General features: G+C 38.1%; 6 protein-coding genes and 1 non-coding gene across 7 annotated transcripts; 2 read left to right on the forward strand and 5 right to left on the reverse strand.

Annotated features, from left to right (window-relative positions):
* Positions 1 to 110: 110 nt before the first annotated feature.
* LOC111202038 (coatomer subunit gamma) lies at positions 111 to 5157 on the reverse strand. Its single transcript, XM_022694468.2, has 17 exons — positions 4909 to 5157; positions 4511 to 4659; positions 4285 to 4398; positions 3991 to 4191; positions 3809 to 3910; positions 3479 to 3586; positions 3168 to 3401; positions 2752 to 3002; positions 2443 to 2614; positions 2208 to 2363; positions 2067 to 2117; positions 1709 to 1846; positions 1430 to 1627; positions 1218 to 1349; positions 954 to 1127; positions 602 to 841; positions 111 to 512 (listed from the first exon to the last, which is right to left on the reverse strand). The coding sequence occupies exons 1-17, from the start codon at positions 4952 to 4954 to the stop codon at positions 318 to 320; spliced, it is 2661 nt and encodes an 886-aa protein (XP_022550189.1). The 5' UTR covers positions 4955 to 5157; the 3' UTR covers positions 111 to 317.
* A 293-nt stretch (positions 5158 to 5450) lies between these two features.
* Positions 5451 to 8793, reverse strand: LOC111202040 (proline-rich receptor-like protein kinase PERK5). The gene is made up of 8 exons (XM_022694470.2): positions 7740 to 8793; positions 7005 to 7472; positions 6841 to 6927; positions 6671 to 6741; positions 6510 to 6586; positions 6292 to 6436; positions 6044 to 6205; positions 5451 to 5961 (listed from the first exon to the last, which is right to left on the reverse strand). The coding sequence occupies exons 1-8, from the start codon at positions 8509 to 8511 to the stop codon at positions 5683 to 5685; spliced, it is 2061 nt and encodes a 686-aa protein (XP_022550191.1). The 5' UTR covers positions 8512 to 8793; the 3' UTR covers positions 5451 to 5682.
* Positions 8794 to 8979: 186 nt separating this feature from the next.
* Positions 8980 to 12891, reverse strand: LOC111202039 (SWI/SNF complex subunit SWI3D). Its single transcript, XM_022694469.2, has 7 exons — positions 12243 to 12891; positions 11493 to 12037; positions 10737 to 11408; positions 10457 to 10620; positions 9819 to 10336; positions 9534 to 9724; positions 8980 to 9444 (listed from the first exon to the last, which is right to left on the reverse strand). Exons 1-7 carry the CDS (start codon positions 12667 to 12669, stop codon positions 9175 to 9177), a joined length of 2787 nt encoding a protein of 928 aa, XP_022550190.1. The 5' UTR covers positions 12670 to 12891; the 3' UTR covers positions 8980 to 9174.
* Positions 12892 to 13062: 171 nt separating this feature from the next.
* On the reverse strand, positions 13063 to 15581 carry LOC111200433 (nodulation protein H). Its single transcript, XM_022691604.2, has 5 exons — positions 15238 to 15581; positions 14746 to 14981; positions 14400 to 14658; positions 13783 to 14121; positions 13063 to 13685 (listed from the first exon to the last, which is right to left on the reverse strand). The coding sequence occupies exons 1-5, from the start codon at positions 15265 to 15267 to the stop codon at positions 13518 to 13520; spliced, it is 1032 nt and encodes a 343-aa protein (XP_022547325.2). The 5' UTR covers positions 15268 to 15581; the 3' UTR covers positions 13063 to 13517.
* Positions 15582 to 15808: 227 nt separating this feature from the next.
* On the reverse strand, positions 15809 to 16801 carry LOC106356656. The gene has a single exon (XM_048745163.1). It carries the CDS (start codon positions 16711 to 16713, stop codon positions 16324 to 16326), a length of 390 nt encoding a protein of 129 aa, XP_048601120.1. The 5' UTR covers positions 16714 to 16801; the 3' UTR covers positions 15809 to 16323.
* Positions 16802 to 18756: 1955 nt separating this feature from the next.
* TRNAR-CCU lies at positions 18757 to 18829 on the forward strand. The gene has a single exon. It is a non-coding gene; the product is annotated as a tRNA-Arg (tRNA).
* A 36-nt stretch (positions 18830 to 18865) lies between these two features.
* Positions 18866 to 20204, forward strand: LOC111202041 (EKC/KEOPS complex subunit TPRKB-like). Its single transcript, XM_022694471.2, has 6 exons — positions 18866 to 19032; positions 19164 to 19230; positions 19319 to 19441; positions 19673 to 19759; positions 19842 to 19928; positions 20002 to 20204. The coding sequence occupies exons 1-6, from the start codon at positions 18962 to 18964 to the stop codon at positions 20086 to 20088; spliced, it is 522 nt and encodes a 173-aa protein (XP_022550192.1). The 5' UTR covers positions 18866 to 18961; the 3' UTR covers positions 20089 to 20204.
* Positions 20205 to 26026: the final 5822 nt, after the last annotated feature.

The raw sequence follows: 26026 nt of genomic DNA on the forward strand, positions 1-26026 counted from the left end.
GTAAACACATGCTTGAATGATTAAAATGCAACCGGGTAGTTTTATCGATTTTTACATTATTATACTGAAATGATTTATAAGCAATTCAACTATTTCGTTTAACCATCAAATCAAACACAAAAGTAACAAAACCATCATATAGGAAAAACTCCAGTATTTGACAATAGTAATGTAGAAAAAAAAAGAAGGTACTAATATACTATTCAAAACAAAATAGATGAAGAAAAGTCTTTGTTTATTTCTGGTCTGGTACTTGTAATAACAAACTCTTTCTTTGGTGGTGGCAGATACGTGAGAGGTGTGATCCAATCAGAGTTTTAGCCGTTGGCAACAATATCATGAATGGCCTCAGCGACAGAGGCGTCCTCTGCTCTAACCGCCAGTTTCATTGCAATCTCCTTTGAACTGTCCATCCCAAACTGTGCCCTCACTATCACTTTCACGTTCCCTATGTACACACCTGACAATAAGCAAGTGTGTGACCTTGCATTGCTCGGAACTGTCTCCGTCCCCTGCAATTTTGTTTCTCAAAAGTGTCAGTTTCAAGCTATCATCAAACCGGGAACCACAAACCATCGTGTATACTAAAAAGCTGACTAACCTCACAAGGCTGCATGCCAAGAAGATCGATGACAGCCTTTATAGCTTCTCCCAAACTCTCTCTCTGGCCAAGCCCATATTCGTCTACGTGCTCATCTTCTTCATTCATGCTTTCCCATGCATTCCTGAAATTGGAGACGCTAACCTTTACCATGTAATCTGCAGCTACAACCTCAAGATCCTCCAGTTGGTACTCATCTTCTACCCCATCGTCCTCTGCTTCGCCTGTGCTTGGATCAACCTGTTACAAACGCATTTATAATGAATTGCTTTCCTTTGTACCTCTGAACAACCTTCAAGGTGTATATAGTAAATAAATAATAATTAAGATGGATATGAAAAGCAATATGTACCTCCTTAACAACAAAAGTTAATGTGTTGGAAAACTTTCCAACTGCAGGGACACCAGCTGGCTTCTCGAATGCAACAAAGGCTTGACCAGGCGAATCATAAGGAAGTGAGTTCAGGGCCTTTGAAGTTAATTCACTGAACTCCTCTGCTTCTGAAGCATCTACAATGACATTGACCTACAAAAACCCACGCCAGAATAATGAAACGAGGAAGGAAGACAATAAGATACGCTTTACACCAATGTTTCTAGATCGATGGTTCAGTACCCTCTCCAACAACTGCTCTGGTATTGTGTTAGTGCAGTTGTACTGAAACACAACATGATTGTCAAAGATATGCTTGACAACATTGACGGCGTATTCTGTTTCTGCTTCAGTTAGCTCCACAGGGGAAGAAGACTGAAAAAGGAAGTACAAGTTAAAGCAGCGGAGATAAGCCAATAACATTAGATTAAAACAGAAGAATATTCAGCCCTAACCTTAAAAAGTTTTCCAAACGAAGCAAACTCTGGAATAGATGAGAGAAGTCTTTCATAGCCATCAAAGCCAGAAGCAGGTGCAGCTGGTGGCGCACCAAGACCAGTGGGCTTCTTACCCTGGGCTTTCTTCTCCGCAAGGGGCTGGGATTTTACTTCCCTAGGCACAGAGTTGATATCAAAAGCTTCTTCAGAGGGATCCTGCAGATCAAAAATTAATATAAGTAACTAAATGTTCTAGGAACATACAAAAAGAAGAACACCGAGAAATATAAAACTCACATAATTCTTCAAACTAGTTTCCATGTTGACCAGAGGAACCTCCAGGGAACCAAATAGAAACTCCGTGCTATCTTTATCAGTGTCAACAGTACCATCGCCGCCGAGGACGCTCAAAAACAGTGTTGCTCTATCACGGACCTTAAAATAAAAAGAGGTCGTAACTCATGGTCAACGAAGGAATCGCCAAAAAAACTTGCATGTATCTCCTCAGATAATGTTTACAAAGGCAAACACATTTATGCATGTACAAAGATGCAACCGACTCAAGGGTACACAAACAGCATACAGAAACAGAAATGCACAGATATATTACTGAACCAACGACTAGAAAGTAGCTTTTCTAGACTAGAGAACGCACCTCATCATCACTGTCATAGATGCAGCGCTTCAACAGAATGGTAATACGGGGCTGCCAAGAATCCAATGATTAGCCTCTTTATCATCAGTCAAGGAAGATAAAAAGAAGAGAAAAAGACGCTAATAAGATAACTATACACACCTTCAAGGATTCAACCATAAATCCAAACTTTGCAAGTGTTGAAACAGCAGCAGCTCGGACAGTGGCATTTTCCAGATGCACACGATTATAAATATATCGTATATACTTGCTTGGATCGGAGGTGTTAGGCCCCTCGATTCCCAGAAAATGAAGGATCTGTGCGACAAAAGACATTTAAATACCATGTACGAATTTTTCAATAGCAACCAGATGGATTATGGAGAAAATAATTTACCTGCGTTGAAAGATAAGTGAATTCACAATCTTCAATGAACTCACAAAGATGAAGCAATCCACTTTCCTTCGCATCAGGGATATCTCTGATAATGGTCACAATAGAATCTACTATTGCTCTTTTATACTCAAATCCACCTTCTTCCCTAAGAATGTTGCTCAAGAAGGTCATCCTACAAATGAAAAGGTGAAACAGATTAATCATCAGCCACGAAGCTATAAAAACACCGTATTATTTGTAAGTCATCTCGAACGAATAGCAATGCTAGAGACCAAAAGTACAAATACAAGAGCCTAAAACTTCACTTACAAGGATCTGTACTTCAGTGGAAACTTCACACACAACGATCTTATTGCTTCCACGACCACGATTTTGAACTCGTCAGCGATATCTGACATAAAATTAGTTATCTGCTTCATCAAGCGTTCTACACTTGATTCGTTCCCTGTTTTCAGAAGAGTAGTGATTGCGAGTGTAGCAATGCTTCTGTTCTGATCAGAAATTAAACTCTCCATATCAATGTTGCAGTTGGTGACAGCCATTGGATGAGTCATTGCAACCTGTGGTTCAAGCTTGCGTTTAGGGTATGATGAAACATATTTTCATCTTTGATGGTAAAGGAAATGATGAAGCTATACAGAAGACTATAAAATCCTTTGGGTGTTCATAAATATACAAAGAAAGACCTTTTAATGAAATTTTTGATATAAGAAAGCATTGCAAACCTTGTTCAGAGTTCGGACAGCAGCAAATCTCAGCACTGGTCTAGGTGAACTCAAAAAGAGTTGGAGAACAGTGATTGCTGGAGTCAACTCTCGGCTTGTCACACCATCAAGCTCAGTGATCGCCCTGGCAGCTTCAAGGATGACCATTTCTGCCTTATGGCGCAGGCAGCTCTCCAGAAATTCATAGAACGGACGTTCTCCAGACTGGCCGTGGTTAGACATGTCACGAATAACCTGAATAATTATAAAATAGGGCTAAATCACACAGATACTGTTCCCAATATCGAAATCAAACGGCATAGAGGACTAACCTGACTGGTGTAACGTATCAAAAGACACTGAGCCAAGGGAGAACGGACAGATCCCCTGGTCAAGCTACCAACCAACTTGCTAACAGCCAAGCGATCATTTTGGCGTATCTGTATATGATGATAGATTGTTAGCAGCTATAAGATAATTTCTCACTACCTTTATAACTAAAGAAGGATGGCATATCGTGTTGGGAGCCTGTTTAAATCAATGAAAACTTATTGTTTATGTTTCTAGCCAATACTCATATTAATACCTATCTATTTTCAAGGTTCTTCTTCTCAGTAAACATAAACCAATTAACTTAGGTAGCACCAATGCAACAGATTTACCTGATGGAGCAAAGCGAGAGCATGAAACTGAACAAGAGCTGATCTGGATTGAATACCCTCCTGAACTTCATTGCTCCATCTCTTAACAATTTCTGGGTTTGTCTGAAAACAACATTATAAGAATATAAGCATAACTCAGCAGCTAAGAAACAACCTAAATGTTTTGGTGTGTAAAAAGATACCTTTAGCAAGTGAAGCCCACTGACTAAAGCTGCACTTGAAACAACAGGGTTCTTATCCACAATGGCTTGTTTCAAGTACCGCTCAATCTGAGTGAGAAGGGTTCCGTCTATAATCCGGCAGAGGACACGGATAGCATTTGCCCGATACATATCAATCTTACTGTTCATGTCCTTCATGAGAGAGCTTGTCACAATAATAACCTATGGGAGAAAGACAAAACAACTTATCAGAAAAATATACCCTGCAAAACGTACCATGATTATTCATATTCGAATTGAGTAAAGATGTCAAACCTCATCCGACGAAGGAGATAACTCCTTGATGATCAAGTAAACCATTCTCCTCAACCCTGTGTCTTTGGACTGAAAAAGCTTAGTAACTGAAAAGAAAACTTCCGTTGCTTCAACCTGCATATGAAACAAAATAAACTTCACATGTGCTATGATATTAAACAAACTAAAGAATGCTCTATAAGCATGAAGGTGAATCTGCATAACAAAAAAAAAATTGAAAGCTGACCTTGGTGAATGATTCGCCTTGGTTAAGCAAATAAAGAAGCTTGGTGATGACCTGGGAGCATCGTCTGGGATCAACCTGAGCGTCATTAAACACTCTAGCTTCTTGAAGAACAGCTCCCTTCTCAATTCCCATGAATGGTGAATACTCCACTGATCCCCAAACCAAAACAAAAATTAGCAAATAAGCAAACAATTCACAACGGATCAAAATGTGGTAGCAAAACCAGACTGATCAGTACTAATCAACAACGTGAAATCGCAGATCTACACAAACCAAATCAGCTAATATCTAGAATCCGCACAGATCTAGAAGCTTAACATCTGATCTAACGCCTTTGCACCAAAACCAGAGAATCCTAAATTCATGAGAACAGAAAAAAAAAAAAGCGGAGAGCGTACACTCATCGTCGTGATCGTCGTCTTTCTTCACGTAGGGTTGCGCCATTGCTGATCTACCTTCGAAATGACTCCGTCACTCAGATCTCGCTTTTGAAGAGTCGGAGTCCAGAAACTGGTGAGATCGAAAGAGAAGCGGTAGAGGAGCTCCGATCTGCTGCGGTAGGCCTCAGATTTATATGCTAAGCTCTTAAAAATACTATGATCTTGCGAGAGACTGCCACGTCATATTTGTGAGGTCTTGCCAGAGTTTATAGGAGTGATGATGCAATTAATCAATTGATTATTTTCTTGCCAACTGATTTAAAAGTGTTTTTTACTGTTTTTTCTTTGATCTAATGGTTTAATTTTCGGACAATTTTTTCAGATACTTATTTTTATGTTTTTATCACAAAAGTAGTCTAATGGTATTTTTTTTCGTTGAAAACTATTTTTGCGACAAAAACTTAAAAAAAAAAAACCATCTTGGGAATTTTTCTTAATTTTTCTCCAAACAAAAAAATCTTAAGAGATGGGAGTTATTTGATACCAACAATAAACATTTAATAAAATCATGATTAAGCATATCAATTACAAAACCATAACTTATATATGGCTTACTAAGAGAAAACACACTATAGTCTCTCTGGTAAAATAAACACCTAAAAACATGATAAATTGAGGCAGAATGAAACAACACAAAGGAACAAAATGCCTTAAGCAAAAGATAAAAGGCATAGACAGAGAGATGAAAGTGAGTATATATATAACTAAGAGTGTGTGTGTGTGTGTGTTTCTCTAAAGCTGAGAATTGCGTCTCATTGAAGAACCTCTATGCATCTCTTCACTACTCGAAGCAGACGGATGTAACCCATACTCACTTGTCGCACCGTACTCACTGCTCTGATACTCTTTTGTCTCTAACGCTAACTTCCTTATTTTTTTCATGTCTGCACTGTACGAGCTTGCGTCATACTCTGAGGTCATGCCTCCGGGGCTCAAATACGAGTTTTGTCCCGGTCTTCCTCCTTCGTTTAGATCCTCCATTGACATGTCTCCTTCTAATGCTCGTACAATCTTTCATTTGTATACATAAGTAATGTCATCAAGATTGTGATTGATTTGATAACAAAATAACTAACAAGTGTTTTCTTTGAACCTGGCTCATCTTAGGCCGTCTTCTTGCTGAGTGGCTGATGGCTGCAGCTGCACAAGAAGCCATTTGAGCCATCTCTTGTTGATTGTAGCTCGTCTCTAGACGTGGATCTGCTAACTGGCTGTAATCTCCATCTTGAGCTGCTTTCATACACAAAGGCCTTGCCTACAAAACAAATGGTCACATTATTAGTCTTAATTTTAGTGTTTTGAATATTAAACAAGTAATTACCAAAGAGAGGATCGACTTACCCAATCTACCAAACTATCTTCCATTTCTCCAGTTAGATCCACTGGAGGTCGTCCTGTTATGAGCTCAAGAAGCATTACTCCAAATGAGAAAACATCAGATTTGTCCGATAACTTGCCGCTTGATGCATACTCTGGAGCTAAGTATCTGAACCAAAGAAACATGAAATGTAATAAGTACATTATAAGCAAATGTGTTAAGAAAGTTCAGAGGATCTTACCCGAATGTTCCCATGACTCTAGTGGATACATGAGTATAGTTGTCCTGAGACAGCTTAGCTAATCCAAAATCTGCAACCTGTGTATATATGTAAATTGATTTACACATCAACACAATAGATATGAAAGTAATAGCAGTACAAGGGTCAATTTATATATACACCTTGGTTTCAAAACTGAAGTCAAGAAGAATGTTTGCAGCTTTGATATCTCTATGGATAATTTTAGGATGACCTATATCATTGATGTAAAATATATATACAAATCTTTAGTTCATTATAGAGAAAGCTTGAACATAGAAAGTAAATTGGTGTGAGGTAGAGATTTTCTTACAGTCTTCGTGCAAATATGCAAGGCCTCTAGCTGATCCCAATGCAATCTTCAGTCGTATAGACCATTCCAAAACAGGACGACCCTTTCCTGAAATACCAACCATGTTATTGATATTAGAGAAACCATACTTTTAAAAGTGATTATGTTATGTTAGATGAATGTACCGTAAAGATGGAACTCAAGAGTGTTATTAGGTAAAAACTCGTAAACTAGTAGGCGTTGACCACCAGAGATGCAATATCCAACAAGAGAGACGAGATGACGATGATGGACACGGCTAATGATCTCAACCTCTGCTTGAAACTCGCGTTCTCCTTGTCCACTTCCAACTTTAAGACTCTTCACCGCAACTTCTTTGCCACCAGGCAAAACCCCTTTGTGAACGTATCCAAATCCTCCTTGTCCTAGCAAGTTGGACTGAGCGAAACCTTCTGTTGCAATGGAGAGTTCATCGTAGGTGAAAGTGCTTTGGTTGTGACCAAGAGTCGCAGCCTGAGGGGACGGCGTTGGACCAGCTAAGTTGGAAGTGTCACTATGAGGACCAGAGACAGGTTGCTGTGGGACCCAATTTCCACCTCCCATATTCACTACATGATCTTGAGGTGTTCCATTGTTGTAATAACCACCGTTGCCTACACTACGCAACAACTCCTTTAGCTTCTAAAGCTTAATCAATTAATCAGTGTTCTAAAATTCGGTCTAGACAGCGAGTAGACGGTAAATTGAGCCTAAATGAAATTCGGTCTAGGCGTTCAAAGAATCGGTCTAAACATCCGCATGATCAGTAATCTCCTATAAAGGGACTAATTACTGCCTGACGATTTCTTGAGCATTGATACAAACTACTAGATTATGATCGTTATGAAACATTTTTTAGATGTGGTAAAACATGTGATTACCGTTAGGTGCTCCAAATGGACTGTTATTGTAGTAGTGCAAGTGGTTGACTTGAGGATCACGTTTCTTCTTCTTTTTCTTGCAACAGATGCAAATGAGCACTAGAAGTAGAAGCAATAGCCCTGCTCCTACAAGGACTCCAATAATCAATCCAACATTGGCTTGATAATGATTTTCTCCTGGAGACGATGATGATGAGTCTGAACCTCCACTGCTCCGAGGAGGGCTTATTGACCGAGGCGGTGAAGGCGAGCCACCGCCGCTGGAGTTTCTGTTGTTCCCTGATGGTGGAGACGGTGTAGAACCGTCTCTGTTGTTACCATTGTTGTTGTTGTTGTTGCCGCCGCCAGTGGTTCTGTTACGGTCTTCATTGGCGCCAGGAGAAGGAGGGGTTGGTCTTTGTGAAGGGGGTGGCTGGTTGGCCGGTGTCTGAGGCGGTGCAGGTGGAGTTACCGGAGTTTTGACTTCAGGAGAAGGTGTTACCGGAGCTTTGACTTCAGGAGAAGGTGGAGAAGGATTCTCTGGAGTTTTCGGTGGTGGATTACCTGCAACAGGCGGTGAAGGTGGCGGTGATGGAGGAGGTAAGGTTTCTTGGCTCGGCGGTGCAGGAGGCGGTGAAGAAGCAGAGCTATTGTTAGTTGGTGGAGAAGCAGAATCAGGGGCCGGTGGGGATGAAACAGGTGCTACTGGTGGTGATGTCTTATTTGGCGGCGAGCCTGTACCTGCATTAGGAGCTTCCGGGGCAGGAGGTGAATCCACGGGCGAGTCAGCCATGATGACGTGTTTTTCTCGGTGAAAGGTTTCTCAACGACGGAGAAACCTTTGTCCCCGGTGATCCTGGACGCAACAGCCTTGTATTCCAAGCAAAACACAAATAGCTTTATGCGATTAAAAACTTAGAACTTGGAGACATTCATACCTACCTCGTGGTGAAAGAGATGATTGTTTGAAAGTTAGAGAGAGAGATTGGAATCGTGATGGATTCTTTTTGGGGTTTGAGAAATAGCTTTCTCCTAGGAACAAGGAGAGTTCCTATGAACAAATGAACAGTTTTGACTATAATTAGAAAGCAAATGTTTCTCTCTTTCTCCATCATCTATATTTGATACTCCCTGTTCCACTGGAATTGTAGTTTTAAGAGTTTTCACATATTCTAAGAATAAAGTTACAACTCCAAATAGGATCGCTTGGTTATTTATAAATTATGTTTAGTTTAGTTTTTTTTTTTTGTTACAAGATAAATGTATTCAAATCTATGCATATCTTATATAGAAATTCATATAATCTTTAATAAAACCGCGCTTACAATATCAAAATCTAGTAGAACATAAAGAGCTACCCCGCGAATCTGAACACTATCACGTGGAACCACTAAACCGAATAAACATTGTCTGAACATGGAGCTGGATCTGAATCAGGAACAGAGAATGATGATATTCATGGACCTGGAGGTCTTGGCATTGGTGGGCGTGGAAAGGCCATCCCCATCGGAGGTCTATGAGCCACATTAGCAAAATTTGTAGCGATTCTGTTTGCTGGTAATGATGCTTTTGAGGACACTGAAGGCGGGACACCCAGTCGAGACGCTATGATCTGTGCTCTTTCATGGTATAGCCGTTGCCTTGACCTTTCTAACTGCTCTCTTACCCTCGCTGTCAAGCTTTCAGCGTCGTTGAAGATAGATAGCTTTGCTTCTAGTTTATGTAACTGCTTAGGCATACCAAAAAAAACATCATTATTATGTTACAACTCCTGAACAATCTATCTAAGGTGCATAAACTTGAACGATATTTTACCTGCTTCTCTATTAATGATCCAGAAAGTTGTCGGATTTGATCTTCTTCAAGCTTCGCAAGATGCTTTGCCTTTACTGCCGCAGCTGAGAGAGCAGAGATAGCTGCGCGCTTAAGCTTATCAGAGTTATGTTTGTCTTTTGTCACCGCACAAACATTCTTCTCTTTACTTCCTTCTTTATTTAGTTTTTCACCTGCAAACAATGTTTAAACAACAAACCAATAAGATACAAAAGAATCATGCAATGCAGGTCCATTTTCTAATGTTTGAGAGAGAGAGACAACCACCTGTTCCATTTTCCGGTAGAAAAGCTGATCCGATGGGCTGCTCTGCAACAGACGTGTCTGGCATACTATGAACATCCTCCTTAGCCTGTTCAACCTTTTCTCCTGCTGTTTTCACCATATCTTGAGGATCCTTCTCGGACTGTAATGTATCCTTCATCTCCACATCTTTGGATGCTTCTGGCTGAGAAGCATCTGCAGCTGCCTTGGAGACAGTTGCTTTAGAGGCCGCTTTCTTTTCGCTAGAAAGCTTATTACCATCCTTTAAAGGATCTTTGAGCTCCTTCCCTGAACTTTTGTCCTGCAATTTACAAATAATATCCGGTGGTTTCTCTGAACTTTTAGCTGCGGCTGCATTGCTATATACTTTTGGTCCTTTGGAATCTGGATTTCTAGCAGAAATTTCAGTTCGGGAACCAGGTTGCTTTTCTTCAGAGACTGAATCCTGATTTTCTTTGCCTGGATCAGTATCTGTCATTTCCCTATCATCTGAAATCAAGGAGACATCTTCTGCATCCACACTGCAAATGTTTTGCTAGTTTCAGATTTGAGAAACAACAACCAATATCTTCAAAAATATTGAGAGAAGAAGAGAAACACAGAACTGAAAAACATTATTGAATATCCAAATAAATATGAACCTTTTTGATTCAGTTAAGTCAGTCTTGTTTTCTGGTGGATCATCGAGAACAAAACAATGTCTTGTGGCAAGCAACAACCCAGAATTGCTGTTAAGAGATTTTACAGAAGCTCGGGCTGAAGCAGTAGCAACGTCAGCTCCCGCCAATCTCACCAGAAAAGCTGCCTATAGAAAAAAAAAAAAAAAAAAAAAGAACCTTGCAAGATCAGAAGGGAAGAGGGTGCATTTATGAATTAAAGAATCTCCTCTCAGCAAATTTTCTGTTTTACATCACAACTTACCAGTCCCATGACAGGATTTCCCAAATCAGCAAAAGATAAAGAGGCTTCGGGTGTGATGGGATAACCAACGTCTTCAAAAGCTTCGGTCAGAGCTTTCAGAGCAATGTTTTCATCAGCCTCATCTTTACATCTTTCAGCAATGACAGTTTCTACCTTGGGCGTTTTCTGGTCGGCTTCCACTTCCTTAGTTTCCTCACTCGCATCCCCAGGCTTTGAAGAAGATTCCTGAGGAACTTTTCCTTCATTGTCATCTTCTTTTTCTGGAGCTTCCTTCACAGCTTCAACTTCAACAACATGATTCGTATTCTCTTTCTCTACAGGTGCCTCTTTTTGAACAGGTTTCTCATCTTTGGACACAGCTATATCCGTAGTGTCTTTTGAACTTGGATCTTTGTTGTCAATTTGATCAAGAAACGCATCCTCGATTGGCATTTGAAGAAAATGAAGCATACACTGAGCTTTCGTTTTCGTAGCAACATGCTCCGCAATCTCACTCCAATTCTCCTTGAAGATCTCTAAACCTTCCAGTAGAAGAAGAGTCTCTTGATCAGTCCACTTCCCACTACCAACGCCAGGATCCTTAGCAGGCTCCAAGAGTATAAAGTCGGAAGATGACATATCTGAGCTGAACTTGCCACTGTCAAAGCATTCCGTGCACAAGTCAAAATCTGCCTGTCAAAATCTCAATATTAGCATATACAATTTTAAAAAACTATCATTTTGCTAGGACGGAACCAAAACAAAGCGACAAAACACCTGTTTCGGGCAGTGGTAGCGTTTGAGAGAGCAATCAGCCGAACAAGAGTTGCAGTGATATTCAACCGCTGGACCCTCTTGCTTCAGCCAGTCATCAGCAGCAGCAGCCATCGGATCCGGGAACATCCCCGACGGTGTAGTAGCTTGCGCTGCGAGACGAGGCTTCTGAACAAAAGCAGCCGCCATCGAAGAAGCCTCATCCGCTTGGAATCGATATAAACTGTTGAGCAAAGACTCCTTATCCCCAACACCAACACGCTCACCACCACTAGAACTCGCGTCTGGCGGTGGGAACGGGTGAAAATTGATTAACCCCCAGTAGTCCAAGAACTCCATCACCTCCTGCTTTGCTTCAACGTCTCCAACCTCGAGTTCTGTTAAATCTTTTCCTTCTAATTGCGTGTTTGGATTGGAATGAAACTTCCTCATGATCCAATCCCTAATTTCAATGTAAACATCAGAACTGCGACCTTCTAACTTGCCGTTGAAGAAAGAAGGTAACGAACGCTCTTCAAGCGGATGAATCTTTCCCCATGAGAACCAACCTGTAAAAAAAATCTCAGCAGCTCAATGTTAACATTAAGAGCATCAATTAATCGCCACGTGTACTTAGATTCAACATGATTAGGAAGAGGAAGAGCTAAAAAAATCTCAGCAGCTCAATGTTAAGGATATTAAGAGTATCAATTCATCGCCACGTGTACTTAGATTCAACATGATTAGGATTAGGAGGAGGAAGAGCTAACTAACCGCAATGATTAGGCACCACATGAACATTGCTTCCGCGAGATCTAACCCCTTCGAAATCAGCTTCGATCTTAGCCTCCAAGGCCTCCCACTCGCGGATCGCCTTGTTCCTCTCCTCCTCCTCCTTCGGCTTCTCGCCGTCCGCGGCATTCAAGAGCAGCTCAGGCTTCGCCTCGGCCGCGGACGGCATGTTGCTCGGCGCCTGTCGAGCTCTGGTTAGAGGTCCGTTGTGGACCGGAGAGAAGGACGCGAGCATCGCCTTCTCGCGCGTCAGCATCCGCTTGGAGGATGTTGATGAGGAGTTGGAGGCTCCGAGAGCGTTCGATTTTCTTTTCACGCGCCGCCGCGGCGTCGGCTCAGATGCCGGAGAGTCTCCGGAGCTGCCGGCCGAAGCTAGGGTTCCTCCAGTATCGCGTCGTCTCTCCTCCATCTCGAGATAGTCGGACCAATCTTCGGGAGGTTGGAATTGCCGTCGTCAGTGTCTAGCGCATTTTTATCTTTTGTTTTGGGGTTTTTTCGTATTTTAATTTGTTTTGGGTGTAGAATTAGCAAATTGTATGTTTCCAGGGCCCAAAACTGAAAAAAAAAACATGTTGAAATTGGCACGCCTGCAAATTATTAATCTGAAGGTTTCGTACGGTTTTACTTTGGTTTGAATCAATCACTCTGAAATTAGCATCCGGTACGAGGGAATACATGTGGTTTTCTCGGAATTAAACTTGGTTTAAACAGATTTGGAGTTTTTGTATGTAATTGAATAGCATTAAAACAAACTATCAAAAATATTATAAACAATTCTACTACAACCGACAATTTTTGTACATGAATTCATGTATAATGATATTATCATTTTATGAAATCACGTTTGAAAGTGTTATGTTGAAGTTTTTTTAAAAGATTTTCTCTATTAATTTACATAATTCACTTTCTCTATAACTCGAAATCCAAATACCATATTGTAAAAGTATTAATGAATCACTGGTCAAATTATTAAATTTATCATTTGGAATTTTTATCAACAACCTTCTCCCGAGTGAAGCTTTCTTTTTAATGATTTTACCTTGAATGCGCATAAACATTCAAATTCTTGAAAATTTTTTAAGAAATCAACAATCTTTGGCCAATGAAATTCTACTTGGATCTTCTAGAGTAAATTTTTATCCTTGCCGTAACTTCTAGCACTAAGACTGAAATAAATAAAACTGACTGCAAAAATAAAAACAGAACTGACCAAAAACATTTCCTACAAGGTTGTTCTGATGTATGTACTAATTAAACTTAAAAATCTTGGCGTAAGAAGTTTTCGAAACTGGTTCCTTTTAGTGTGGTTTGAACCTCTTCCCAGTTCTGTACATGTTGTGACAATGAACCAAGATGAATCTTCACTTGCCGACTCTTTAACTCACGTTTTGGGACCTTAAGAAACTCTTGTACATCGTCGAGTCTCTGCATCCAAAACAGAAAGCATCTTTAGCACATAAGAATAGAACAACAATCACTGAGTTTATTATATAGTTTCCAAAGGAAAAGATGTAGTAATAACCACAATGCGGTTCTCGACGACATCTTCGTAATGGAGAAGGATATGTCGAGTGGTATTAAAGTAAGCCAATGCTTTCAAAGTCGTTTCTTGAATCTTCTTCAGCTCTGTTATCAAAAGTGATGTGTTGATCACTGGCTTGTAACCTGCAAGTATCTCAGCCTCTTTGGGCGAATGTACGTGAGATTTGTGCGTCCCGTTTAATAGCTTAGCGTCTCTGTCATAAGTGTTCGCGAGTACTGATATTATACGGCGCAGTAAGTTTCTTCTGAAGAGGAAAATTGAAGAGACGCCTCGGGTTTTGAAGTATTCTACTATTTCTTCTTGGTGTTTCATCAGACCCTGCAATATTCACAATGTTGACCAATTTGTCATGGTGTTTCTCCTGTGTTTTCATACATATTAAAAAAAAACACATTAAATCACTATTTAAATACATTATGTTTTGCAATTATCAAATTTTAATAATTTTTATTTAATAATATTTTGATAAACTCAATTAATTTTCTACAAAATTAACAACTTTTACATAGTAAACATAAAATTTCTATCTTTGTAAAATAATTTTTTTGTTTCTAACACATCTTTCTTATGGAACGGATGGAGTATACGTATATTACCTGATTAAGCATCCACTTGAAGCCAACAGCGGAAGTACACTCATTCTTAGAGGCACTACTTAACCAGTCTAGATTATAGACTTTGTCAAGGGTCTCAAAAATGGATGAAACATTAGCCCTCCTATCTTTATTAGAAAAGATCTCTCCGTTGGAGCTTATATTAGTATGATTGTTAAGTAACGTCTCAAACCAGCCACTACCAGATCTCTGCATGGAGATAATGGCAAAGTACCTAACCGGTTGGCAAGAACATTCGTCCCTAAATCATTCAAAACCCCACAAAAACACTAGTCAGTATAAAGAACCAAGAATCATAAAGGCTTTCTCTCTCTCTCTCTCTGGTTACCTGTTATATGTGTTTGGTTTAGGGTAATGCAGGAATGGAATGTCCCATGGCTCGATGTTAGGCTCAGGACAAGGCCTCTCAAAGACTTCAACGTTCAAGAAACCATAGTTTGGGCTGACTCCAATTTGCTTGAGACAAATCGAGCAAATGTACACAGTGCACACCATTACAAAGAAGAGAACGACCATTCTTAATACAAGTGAGGACTGTTTAGGAAGCTTCATGACAAAACTATCCTGCAAAAACAAAAAGAACAATACATTTATGTCCTCGTGTTAATTTTCTAATGTAGAATAATCAACGAAAATCTTTTGTTTTCTAATGATACAGATTCTCAAAGAATATCAATTTGTATGGATTAGAGTAAATCAATATAAGATTATTACGAGCTGAGATTGAAACTACTGGACAGATCAGATCACTCACAATGTCACAAGAAGATTAAAAATGGGCAAAGCTTTGAAACTAAAAGTGAGACATGAGAAAATGTACCTTGGAGAGTAAAGAATGATCGTCGGCCATGGCTGCTTGATAAATAGATAGAGAGAGATGAGAGATTAGAAAAGAACAGAATAATAGAAAGGTATTGGAATTTTTTTCAGACAAGACTAGTGTAAAACTTTTGTTTTAGAGATCAACGCAATGATTAGAGTGAAGCCCCACGACCGTTGTTTTTTTCTCCTTCTCTGTTCGGTTGCTTCGACTTCACGGATTTCGAGTGATTAAACATTTTAAAATGAAAAATAGTATGGAAATTTCGGGAAAAGTAGAGCGTAAACTCCGAGACGAACAAGTCAAGATTCACTACAACGTCATTTTTGCTGACATGCACCGTGTTACACCAGTCACCACTGTCTGTGGCTTCCTTTTAAATAGTACTATTACATTACTAACGTTCAATTGTTTATAGGAATCAATATTGCATGTAAATCTCTTAGCCAAATAAAAAAGTTGCATGTAAATGAAAATTTATAATGGTGTTTTTTTTGTTAAATTTACATCAACTTTGGCATGAGGCAACGTTATTGTTTTCGTCTATTACACTGTGGTGCTTATAATCCTAACATTTGGACGATTACTTATATCAACACAGCATAAGAATGTAACTGTCCCAAGAAGATAAAATAATATGTTACGTACATTCGCCACATGCGACCTAAGTAGACCATGTTAATCTCTCTTTAAAAACATAAAATATATCATATCAATGTTATTAATTTTGGCTAAATAAGTCTGAGCTTCTTGTTACACGTACGGATTTTTTTTGTTTGTCAATTCTAATTTAAAGATTGGATGGATGAAGTTTAAAAAGAAATTCGATATAGCCATTAATTTTTTTTCTTGAAACTTATGAAAAAAAAAAGAACATTGAAAACACATAGAAAAGGATATTCTTCAACTGCAAACAATTTTTACATCGGTGAAGAACAGTGAAGAAATGAGAAAAAAAAACAGAGAAAACACATTACAGACCAAATTAGCAAATACATTAAGTCCCTACGAAGAGAAGAAACTCAAAAACAGAACACAAAAAATTATCAAAAGAAGGTCATTGTGTAGTTGAAGAATTGGTTCTAATTAATGGTGATAAAAAGAACTTCTCTTATGATCTTTCTTGGACTTCACGAATCCTAACCCTAATCTCTCTCTCCACCAACCACTGGACCCCTTTGATTTGCTTCTCGGTGAATCACTATCTTCTTCGCTGAGTTCCTCCCTCAAAGTTGACATTCTCTTCGTCGTGTTGACTTCTTCCTTGAGAGGTAAGATCATGCCATCAAAGAAGATTTCATCTGCTGTGATCATGGAGAAGTTGTTGACACCGAACTCAAAATCATCTGACGACACTGGTGCCTCCTTGTACTTGACCATGTCGTTCTTAGTAGCTGCGAAACCGCTGGAAAACGAGATTCTTGGCTCTGCATATGCACCGTACTGGTGATGTTGCTTCATGTTGGAGCACTCCATTTTTATCTTCACTCTTTATTGATCTATCTTTGTTTGGTGTTCTACTGTATTTGTTGCAATCTCTATTAGTACATTTGCCTGTATTTATATGATACATGTTAGATTCATGTACGTCCTTTTTTTTATAAAAAAATAATAGGGAAAGATAATACTTTATAATTGTCTATGATGTCACACATACACAAAGGGACGGAAGTGTTGTCTTTTGGAGGCTATAGATCTAAGATTAGATTTTTAATTGATTTAAGTTATCTTCAATAATAACTTAATCCATTTTAGGGGTCAAGTTAATTGATTAATATTAATAGTCTCTTGATACATAAGAAGAGACATTTATGATAACGAAAAACAATACTACTTCTAGTTAATAGCTGGAAGATTAAACCCTAGATTAACGTAAAGGGATGTTTTAAGCACATGAACGTTTTAATTTCATGGACATGCATTTTCAGGAAAAGATTATCATGCAACTTCTAAGAAATTTCCCAATCTCAGTTGTTTTGTGATTCGAATAGAAATGGGGATAAAAATAAAATGGTACGTAATACTTTGATGGCTATCCAAAGTCTCTAAAGGTCACACATATATTATTTGTTTAAAGCGTTTAAATTATTTATAACTTATAAGTTAAATCAGATAAACTGGAGTCTGAGTGATTAACAGTTATAGAATATGGGCAGATAGACACACCTCAAAAGACCCATGTGATAATGATAGCTGTTTATCGGCTAATGCACACAGTAATTACTAATCTGAGTTCCCACGCAACTGGGTTTCCGACACATTAACAGTAATTACACACACACACACACGTTGCTACTATCAATCCTCATTCCAACAACCAAGAAAACTCATTCTTGAATTACAAAAAAAAAACTATGATAACCGTACATTTCTTGTTGTATTCACTTATCAAGTGTATTCATTATCTCGAGTTAATTAAGACCTCTTATAACTGTTAAAATTGTGAATGTAATAGATAGCTATGAAGTAAAAGCCTATAGTAAAAGATAGCTATGGAGTAGTAACTCTATCTTATATGTCGTCTGCTTGTGCATAAATTAATGTATATAATGAGAGTGTGTCTCTCCCATGGTCTCCCATATAGTGAACATAAGTTGTCTCTTGCAGTTCACAAAATTTTGAGAAACTTTTGTCTTCTTGTGATGATTAGTTTAAGCGTCAAACGCATTATTATAAAGTAACAAAAACTCAGGCTCGACGTACAAGGTCGGATCTTGAATTTCACTTGTTATTGTGTGATATTTTAAAATAAATAATATGAAAAGAAGAAGGTTCGATGAACTTCGTGCTGCTTTCGACTTCCAAACCCAATAGATTTTTTAGCTAGATAATGTCGGTGTTTTCTTCTGACGAAGCAAGCGATGATTCGAGCTCGGATGGGTCAAGCATGGCTGGATGGGTAGAGAACATATCCGTAAACATCCAGCTCAATTTTGGAGGAAAATTAATGAAGTATTTGTTTAAAAAGGAGAATTTTTTTTTTTTTTAAAGGAGAATTTGAATGTAGAATTATCGATCTTTTTATACGGCTCGTACTTGAAATCTTATTACATTTGGGGACATCGATAATGTAAATGGAATTTCAATGTTTAGAATTGTGCAATAATTCTATGAAATCTCTAGATATCTTTTGGTCTGGTCGTTCTGGCTGTATGATTGAAGCTCGTTTTGATAAGTGGTTTTTTGGACTTCATGAGGATGTTATTAAGGTGATTGAGTTTGACTTTATGTTCAGAGATTTTAATATATATATATATATATATATATATATATATAGTATAGTATATCGTGAAGAATTGCTGCTTAATTTGGTACTATATTAATAGATTTTTTTTTATAAAAGGCATTGTAGATTATAGCTAGTTTGAAGATTAATATTTGCATCATTGTGACTTTGTGAGTACCCTTCAAATTTTTGATAAAACGAAACTCCAATGTTAGTAGTATAAGAGACACTGAGACAGTCTAATGCATTTTCATGTGGTCACTATATATATCATAGAATTAAGATAACAACAAGCGCCTGTAGCTCAGTGGATAGAGCGTCTGTTTCCTAAGCAGAAAGTCGAAGGTTCGACCCCTTCCCGGCGCGTTTGTTTTCGTTTCCTTTTCTGTTTTTCATTAATCTTGAATAGTGTATTGACTTGCCGGATCTGTGTCACCAACTCCGGCGGTGTAAAACCCTAAACTACCCCCTGCTTTTTCGCCGCCGACTTAAAGAGTTATGAAGGTCTTCCATCTCGACCGTGAGAACACTCTATCTGTGTCTCTCTTCTCCGATGTCACCAACTCCAAGTATGCCCTCTCTCTCTCTAAATTACGTTTTTTAGACAATATTCTCCGATTCCATTACTATCTTCCTTGTTTTGCTTCAAATTCTCGATTTTGTTAACAAACATTTTGGGAGTTTTATTGTTGTTGTTCAGGGAGCTCTTGAGTTCGATTCTAGATGGAACTCTGAAGCTGGAGGTCTCATTTCTCAATGCATTACTCGTAAAGTTCTTTTCTTTCCTTCATTTTCCTAACATTCTTTAACGATTTTAGTTTTCTTGATCTTATCAACGGGTTTTGTTTTTATCAGATACCAGACGTTTTCCCTCTCTTAGCTGCTGCTCAGAAAGCACTCGTCTCCAAATCACGCGATTCTTTATCTACCCGAACTCTTCATTCTGAGCTCGTTTACAACTACTCTGGATCTAAACATGTAAGCTAACAAACGCTTGCTTGTGACACACTGGGTCTAGTTGAGTTGTTCGAGCCTTCTTAGCTATTGGTTATAGCTGTTGTGAGTTATAGTTGTGTGCTGAGAGTTTCTCATTAATCAAGGTTTCTTAGGTTTAGTGAATTATATATATATATATAAATAAGAATACATTACAGGCAACTTATCTAATGTTGTTGTTGTTGTTGTTGTTCATTTCTTGCTCCAAACTAGATTACGGAATCATTGAAACGATGTGGGATATCTGAAAGCTGCTCTACTTACATCTTAGCTGCCCGATTCAATGCTTCGCCCCTTGAGGTCATCATCTGAAAAAATTCATGTTAATTACTTTTTCTTTTGTTTCTATCAACCATGAGATATTCTGAGATACAAAACTCAGATGGAGGAGGTGGCTAAATTGATCAACGGGAAGGAGATTGACTTGGAGGAGTTAAAGACGCATGCTAATCAAGCCCATATGCTAAAGGTAATGTTTTGATGTAGATGCCCTATTTCGTTTGTTCATACAAGCAGTAATCAGCGACATTGATTCTTTTCAGCATTACAAGATAACTAGCCAAGAACTCGGGATATCCTCTCTCGAAGATGCCATTGTTTGCCGGATCTCTGCACGCGACGCTTTGTAGAAGAAGAGACATCTTTCTCTGTGTTCTTATCAATTATAGTAGTTTTTTTTTTTGCTCAGCTATAACTAAATGTTACAACTCGTTTTGTAGTTCTTATCAGTTAACCTCTTTATTTATTTCTTGTCCTCGTTTAGTTTGAACTATGAGACGAACATATTAAAATACAAAAATTGATGCACTAGTAATAAATTACATGTTCTTTGCTCACTTTAAACAAAGTCATTCCAGTGTCAACTCTCTTCTTCAACTAAAACAAGAAAGAGCTCAATTTTTATGAACCAAATACAATTCTCGAAAGAGCAAAGTTGGAGAAGAAGAAGAATCACTGGAACATATCAGCAATAGTGTTGCCTGAATCCGAAGAATCTCCATTCCCAAAATCCATCATCATCTTCAAATATTCATCCATATCACAATCCCATCCTCCTCCTCCTCCTCCTCCATGCCACTGCTCTGCTTCCACAGAATCCTGCCACACCTGGCAAGCGTCGGAATCCGAAGGAGGCATTCCCGCGCTTATCACTGTGCTGGAGAAGCCCTGATACGGCGCCGTTTCGTTTTCCCCTGAGATCACATGCTGCAAGGCGGAGACTATGACGGAGAGTTCTTGCTCCGGTGACAGCTGCTCCTGATTATGATACGGATACCGGGTCAAATCGCGATCCCGAGATGGAGCTCCGGATGATAATTCGGGTCTGTTATTAGGATAATGCATTTGATTTTGGATTTTTGTTGAAGCACCTGGGAGATAATGATGAAGTGAAGTGTTTTTGTTTGAGCAGAAACTGAAAGTGGAAAGAAGCTATTTAGAGCATGATTATCCCTATCACCCCAAATAGGTTTCTCAGTGAGTTTTTAATTAATAAAAGTAACCTAAGAACTTTAGTTAAGAAACTCCCATTTTAAGTGGTCCAATGAGAGTTTCTTAATTAAGGTTTCTTATAATTTTTTTTTTAAAATTATATGAACTGCCAAAAACATCTCTAGTGAATCTCTACAAACAATTGTTTCATTTTGATTTTCTTTTAGCGAGATCATAACCTCAAAGAAAATTTTGTTTTCTTTTTACTCGGAAATCGCTATGGGGGTTGAGCTAGAGTGGACACTACAATTTCTTCTATGATCAGTCTCATAATTCCAAAATGGGAGGGACCAAAGAACTACTGTTTTAACATCATACTAAACAATTGATGAGTTCCAATTATTATAACAGGAAATGGATAGAACCTGCTTTCTACCTCTCACTCCTAGACGAGGTGTTGCCAAGGTAATGAAACTCATCGGCTCGAGCCCAGCAAGGCTACCTCGCGGAAGATGTGAGTTCCCAGAGTTAGACATACCTCAATGAGAGTCACAAGTACTGGTTGCTTGACGATGATACAGGAGGAGGAGCTTCAGTCGAGAGCTCAAAGGGTGTGAGCCAAAGGCACTCCATAGAAAAACAAAAGTCCCTGCCATAATTAACAACACAGTCAACTTCTATACCTTCACCAGTGATATGAGAAAACCTAAATACAGAGCTAAAATACAGAGCCAAAGTTCCAAACATTTAGCAGTTTGCTTGGTTAAGAACTAGATACGCCATGACAGATCATAACAGAACACTAGTGTGAAGACTTTTTTATCCCCAAAATGAGACAAAACCCACTAAAGAATGGTGACTATAAGCATTTGTATATCAGTCCAATAAATTCATACCAAAATAATTCACTGAAATTAAGACTCACTTGTGTTGTGGATTAGTCAATTCTAGCAATGGCTTGACATGGTTCTCTTTAGAATAGGCAAAGTCTCTCTATTTCCATCCTCGAACTCTACCATCATCACTACAACTACACAATTTTTCCAGAATTTCACATCAAACTCAGAGCTTTGAATTAACTAATGAACACAATGGTAAATAACTAACCCACATCAATCTAACGCTCAGAGCCTTGACCTTCCTCAAGACGCGCTGTTTCCTCGCCAGTGAAGAGGCGTCGCGGACTGGAGCAGTTTCCAGGGTGGAGAAGAGAGGAATAGAGGTCCGTGGAGAGGGACGAACCATTAGGAAAGGGGAGGCAATCTGTGCATGTAATGTGGGAGCGGCGCGGCGGAAACGACGGTGCGATCGGAGAAACGGCTCCACCGCCGGAAGCTGGAAAAATAATCTGGCCTTTTTAAGGGGATTGGTTTCAGCTAGCTTTCGTAGAGATCTGTAGAACGCCATCGGTCATCAACGTTTTCGTCTTCCCTCAATGATGACACGTGGTTGTATAACCTTTGTAAAGATCGATATCAGAAATGGCTAATTAAGGATCGGTTACAAGGCTTTAATTTTTTTTTTATTTAAATAAATCACTCATTAACCTAAAAACCCTGCTAAGGATCGCCCGATAATGGTGGTCTTATATATGGGTGTTTTCAAATGTTGGTTAGTTGCCAACTGGCACACACTCTTCAGACTCGGGTTTTTTTTTTTTTTTTTTGACACCAAAGCATTCACAGACTCATGTTGACTCTGTAAACTAGATCGGTAACTCCGAATCCATGTGAACGATAAATGACGGTTGTTTCCTAGCACTGAGTGCTAAGCTATCTGCCCGAAGGTTCGCCGTCCGAAATACATGGACGATGTCTGAATTGAGGAAACTTCCTTTAAGAAGCTTGATGTCTTCTAGATAACTTTCAAATGCTAGTCATTCTTCTGGTTCCGAAACCATCTTCACCAATTGAGAACAATCCGTTGCAAACGTTACCTGCAACTGTCTTAAATTCTTCATACATTCCATTGCCCAAATCAATGCATCTACCTCCGAATGGAGGGGTGAAAGACATGCCCTTACATTCATTGCCCCTACAGACCATCAAACCCCGGTAAAGTAGTATACCAGCCTTGCCCTGAAAACAAGTCATTATCTTTCCATGAGCCATCTAGGAAGCACCATCGACCTGGTGTTGCTAGGGGAGGACTGGTCTGTACCGAAAGCTCCCTCGTTGGGTCATTTCCCACATGTGCTTCTGTCCAAAGTGATGATTCTAATTCAGCTAATTGAAGAGTGTCCCTCAGATCAATATCCAGATTACTAAAACCTTTGTTATTTCAGGCTTTTCAAATATACCATAAAATCCATGCAAACTGATGGTCATCCATCTTTGGCTGAATTCTCCAAAAAAAATGATCCATATTAGCAAATAATGAACTGATAGAAAAAATATTAGGAGGTGACAGAATCTTGGATAATGTCCACACTTGACGTGCTGGAAGACATTCATAAGATCATAAAATACATCGTTTATTGATTTTTCCGGATCTTCGAGCACAACAAATACACGGGCTCTTTTTGTGATTTTTGATTTTTTTGGAAACACGTGCGTTAATTTCTGGGGATGTCGATAATGATATTTTATTTATTTCTTGGATGGGTTTATATGACAGTGACATTTCTTTAAATATAAAGTATTGGATCCATTATGTGACGCTTTTTAAGAAAGAACCAACTTTTGTGATTTGTTATTTAATTATTATTATTATAGCGCTTGTGTTCGTTTTCACACAGTTTATATTTTAATTTAAACATGTTTAATTGGGAATATGAATGTACGTAATTGATTGCGTTAGATTAAGTCACGTGCTATTTTTTAATATTTCGTCGACTATGTGAGTAATTTGTCTTCACATTTAGAGCTTTGTATAGATCAATTTGTCTTTCTAGATGACTATTGATCCATCGTCTCAAAACTCAAAAGCATATATATCGATCCTGTTTTGTCTTTTTATACTATAGTATACAACGAATCAATCCAACAACGTTTTTCTAAGTTATGCCAATAGAGACATGTGCAACATTACATTAGCATTGCGTTTCACACAAACTAGTGGTGAATTAACAAAAGACTATTCATTTTACGAGCACAAATATGAACAATCGCAATTAGCTTTTCTCAACATTTCTGTGTTTCACCGACCATGTTTAATCACGTTGCTTTTCTTAAACCTTATGATTCGACGACACAACTTCTTAATCATCATTTCTTAATTTTCAAATATGCTTTTATTAAGAAATGTGAATTGAAGTGAGATGAGACCTAGATTACTATGTTAAAAACATGTATTAGTTTCCTATATATAGGCTATAGTCATGTATAATCCAAGTATTATGTATTGCCGATTCTAAAATGGAATTAAGTAGAGATAAATCGTAAAACTTATCATCTCTTGTATATACATAACCAAAATATTATTGTTAATTGTTTCGAATAAAACATTCACATAACTTAGTATTATATTGTGTATTGTGGATATGTAAAGTTACGAAACTGAGCTGAAACCAAATATGTATACATTTTTTTTGGTACGAATGTACTTCAAACCAAATATAGTGTACATTATTTCCATCTTACTTTCAATTAATATAATTGGTTTATGACACTAACTACGGGTGGGATGCGTTACATTTATATTTTTCATTACGGATATATGATTGTTAATATGCAAATCCAAAGGTAGAGTCCCCGGTTCCAATCGTAAGCAAAGTGGATTCAACAACTTCACAGAAGAATTCTTCAGAGTCAATATCATTAAAGGGAATCAGAATCAACAACTTAATTTAGTGCTACTTTTGGAGAGAATGCTTAGCCTTTTACATATCTATGATTCATACACATTAGCTATTTTACATGGACAAAGACTGGTGATTAGAGATAAGAACATTACAAAAAACGTTTAAAGAAAATCATAATGCCTCTCCTTGTCTTTAATGGTGATGTCAAAAATATTAGGAAAGTTTGTCCCAAACAATGCGGCTACAGCTTATAAATTAAAACCAATTGTCGAAAGGAATTGGAGAGCCTGCAAACGGGCCTATTAAAATGATTAAGATCTCATATCGTTAACAGGTTTGAGATCATGTAGAAAAATCGTTCAACCTTTTTCTGCTAAATTATTTTAAATTTCTATACAAATTTGTAAATATTTAGTTTATTTTCAATAAAAAAAATGACTTTGTTTATGGTGGTCTATCCACGCTAGCGGACATTATTTCATTGTTATTTGAAGAATTTGATGTTTTGCAGTGAGTATGCAAGATTGCGAAGTTGATTTATGGCATATAAAATTAGCCAGCTTAATATATGCATACTTAGAGAAGTTTTTTAGTTGAGATAGGAAATTCATAAATAATTCATTTGCTGTTGGTTATTATACATAAGAACTGGCTACAGTTCCATGTGGTTATCATTTATAAAAGAATACATAGAATTCATGATGATGAGACAGAAGGAAAAACACCAGAATCAATCATATATCAAGAAATAATGAACACTTCAGTCATCATTGAGCTTCTCCGCCAAGATCTCAACTGAAAGGATAGCAATTGACCTCAAAAGCTTCACCTATCTTAAGAAATTTACTTTTTAATCTTTCACCAAAATAGAAGATAATAAAATACATGTATCTTCGCCAGGAGTATTATTTTAGATCACAATCCAAACTTTAGTATAAATATATATTTTTCTTCAAATCATTCCATGTAGAAATATTCTTGGCTAGGTAGATCAACAAAACAAAATAAAACAATAGAGGCAGAACCAACGTCAAATATAAACATATGCAGATGAGAACGTATAAACTACATATAGAATTTAGACTCTAACTTGCAAGCGTCTATGGCGAGGAAATTTATATACATTAAGAAAGCAGTCAAACTCCTGCAATAGAAAAAATGCTGCACTTTTAATGTCTAAGAAACTAAGAGTAGAAAATAAGAAGTTAACCTTCTCCCCATAGTTGGGATCAACAACAAACTCCTCAATGACAAACTATCGTGTTAAGATATCTCCCTAGTTGCGCAAAATATGATCCTCTTGAACACCATAGACTTTTCGTCAGCCCAGTGAGGAAGCTTTATTTGCTTTGTTGGATCAATAGACTTCTCCTGTTAAGAAGGAAAGTTTGTAA

The sequence above is a fragment of the Brassica napus genome, chromosome C1, assembly GCF_020379485.1.
Source record: "Brassica napus cultivar Da-Ae chromosome C1, Da-Ae, whole genome shotgun sequence".
Lineage (NCBI taxonomy): Eukaryota > Viridiplantae > Streptophyta > Magnoliopsida > Brassicales > Brassicaceae > Brassica > Brassica napus.

Bases quoted from the DNA above. Each gene is read 5' to 3' on its own strand.
- LOC111202039 (XM_022694469.2), bottom strand. From the start codon at position 12,669: ATGGAGGAGAGACGACGCGATACTGGAGGAACCCTAGCTTCGGCCGGC. The intron at 10,621-10,736 runs GTAAGTTGTGAT...TTTTTTCTATAG, and splicing joins GAAATCCTGTCATGGGACTG to GCAGCTTTTCTGGTGAGATT. The intron at 9,725-9,818 runs GTGGTTGTCTCT...CATTGTTTGCAG, and splicing joins TCTACCGGAAAATGGAACAG to GTGAAAAACTAAATAAAGAA.
- LOC106356656 (XM_048745163.1), bottom strand. From the start codon at position 16,713: ATGGAGTGCTCCAACATGAAGCAACATCACCAGTACGGTGCATATGCA.
- LOC111202041 (XM_022694471.2), top strand. From the start codon at position 18,962: ATGAAGGTCTTCCATCTCGACCGTGAGAACACTCTATCTGTGTCTCTC. The intron at 19,231-19,318 runs GTAAAGTTCTTT...TGTTTTTATCAG, and splicing joins CATTTCTCAATGCATTACTC to ATACCAGACGTTTTCCCTCT. The intron at 19,442-19,672 runs GTAAGCTAACAA...GCTCCAAACTAG, and splicing joins ACTACTCTGGATCTAAACAT to ATTACGGAATCATTGAAACG.
- LOC111202038 (XM_022694468.2), bottom strand. From the start codon at position 4,954: ATGGCGCAACCCTACGTGAAGAAAGACGACGATCACGACGATGAGT. The intron at 3,587-3,808 runs GTAAATCTGTTG...CATCATATACAG, and splicing joins CTCTCGCTTTGCTCCATCAG to ATACGCCAAAATGATCGCTT. The intron at 2,118-2,207 runs GTGTGTATAGTT...GATTCTTGGCAG, and splicing joins TTATGGTTGAATCCTTGAAG to CCCCGTATTACCATTCTGTT.
- LOC111200433 (XM_022691604.2), bottom strand. From the start codon at position 15,267: ATGGCCGACGATCATTCTTTACTCTCCAAG. The intron at 14,659-14,745 runs GTAACCAGAGAG...TGAATGATTTAG, and splicing joins AAACCAAACACATATAACAG to GGACGAATGTTCTTGCCAAC. The intron at 14,122-14,399 runs GTAATATACGTA...TGAATATTGCAG, and splicing joins TCAAGTGGATGCTTAATCAG to GGTCTGATGAAACACCAAGA.
- LOC111202040 (XM_022694470.2), bottom strand. From the start codon at position 8,511: ATGGCTGACTCGCCCGTGGATTCACCTCCTGCCCCGGAAGCTCCTAAT. The intron at 6,742-6,840 runs GTAAGAAAATCT...TCAATGATATAG, and splicing joins TGCATATTTGCACGAAGACT to GTCATCCTAAAATTATCCAT. The intron at 6,206-6,291 runs GTAAGTCGATCC...TTTGTTTTGTAG, and splicing joins AAGATAGTTTGGTAGATTGG to GCAAGGCCTTTGTGTATGAA.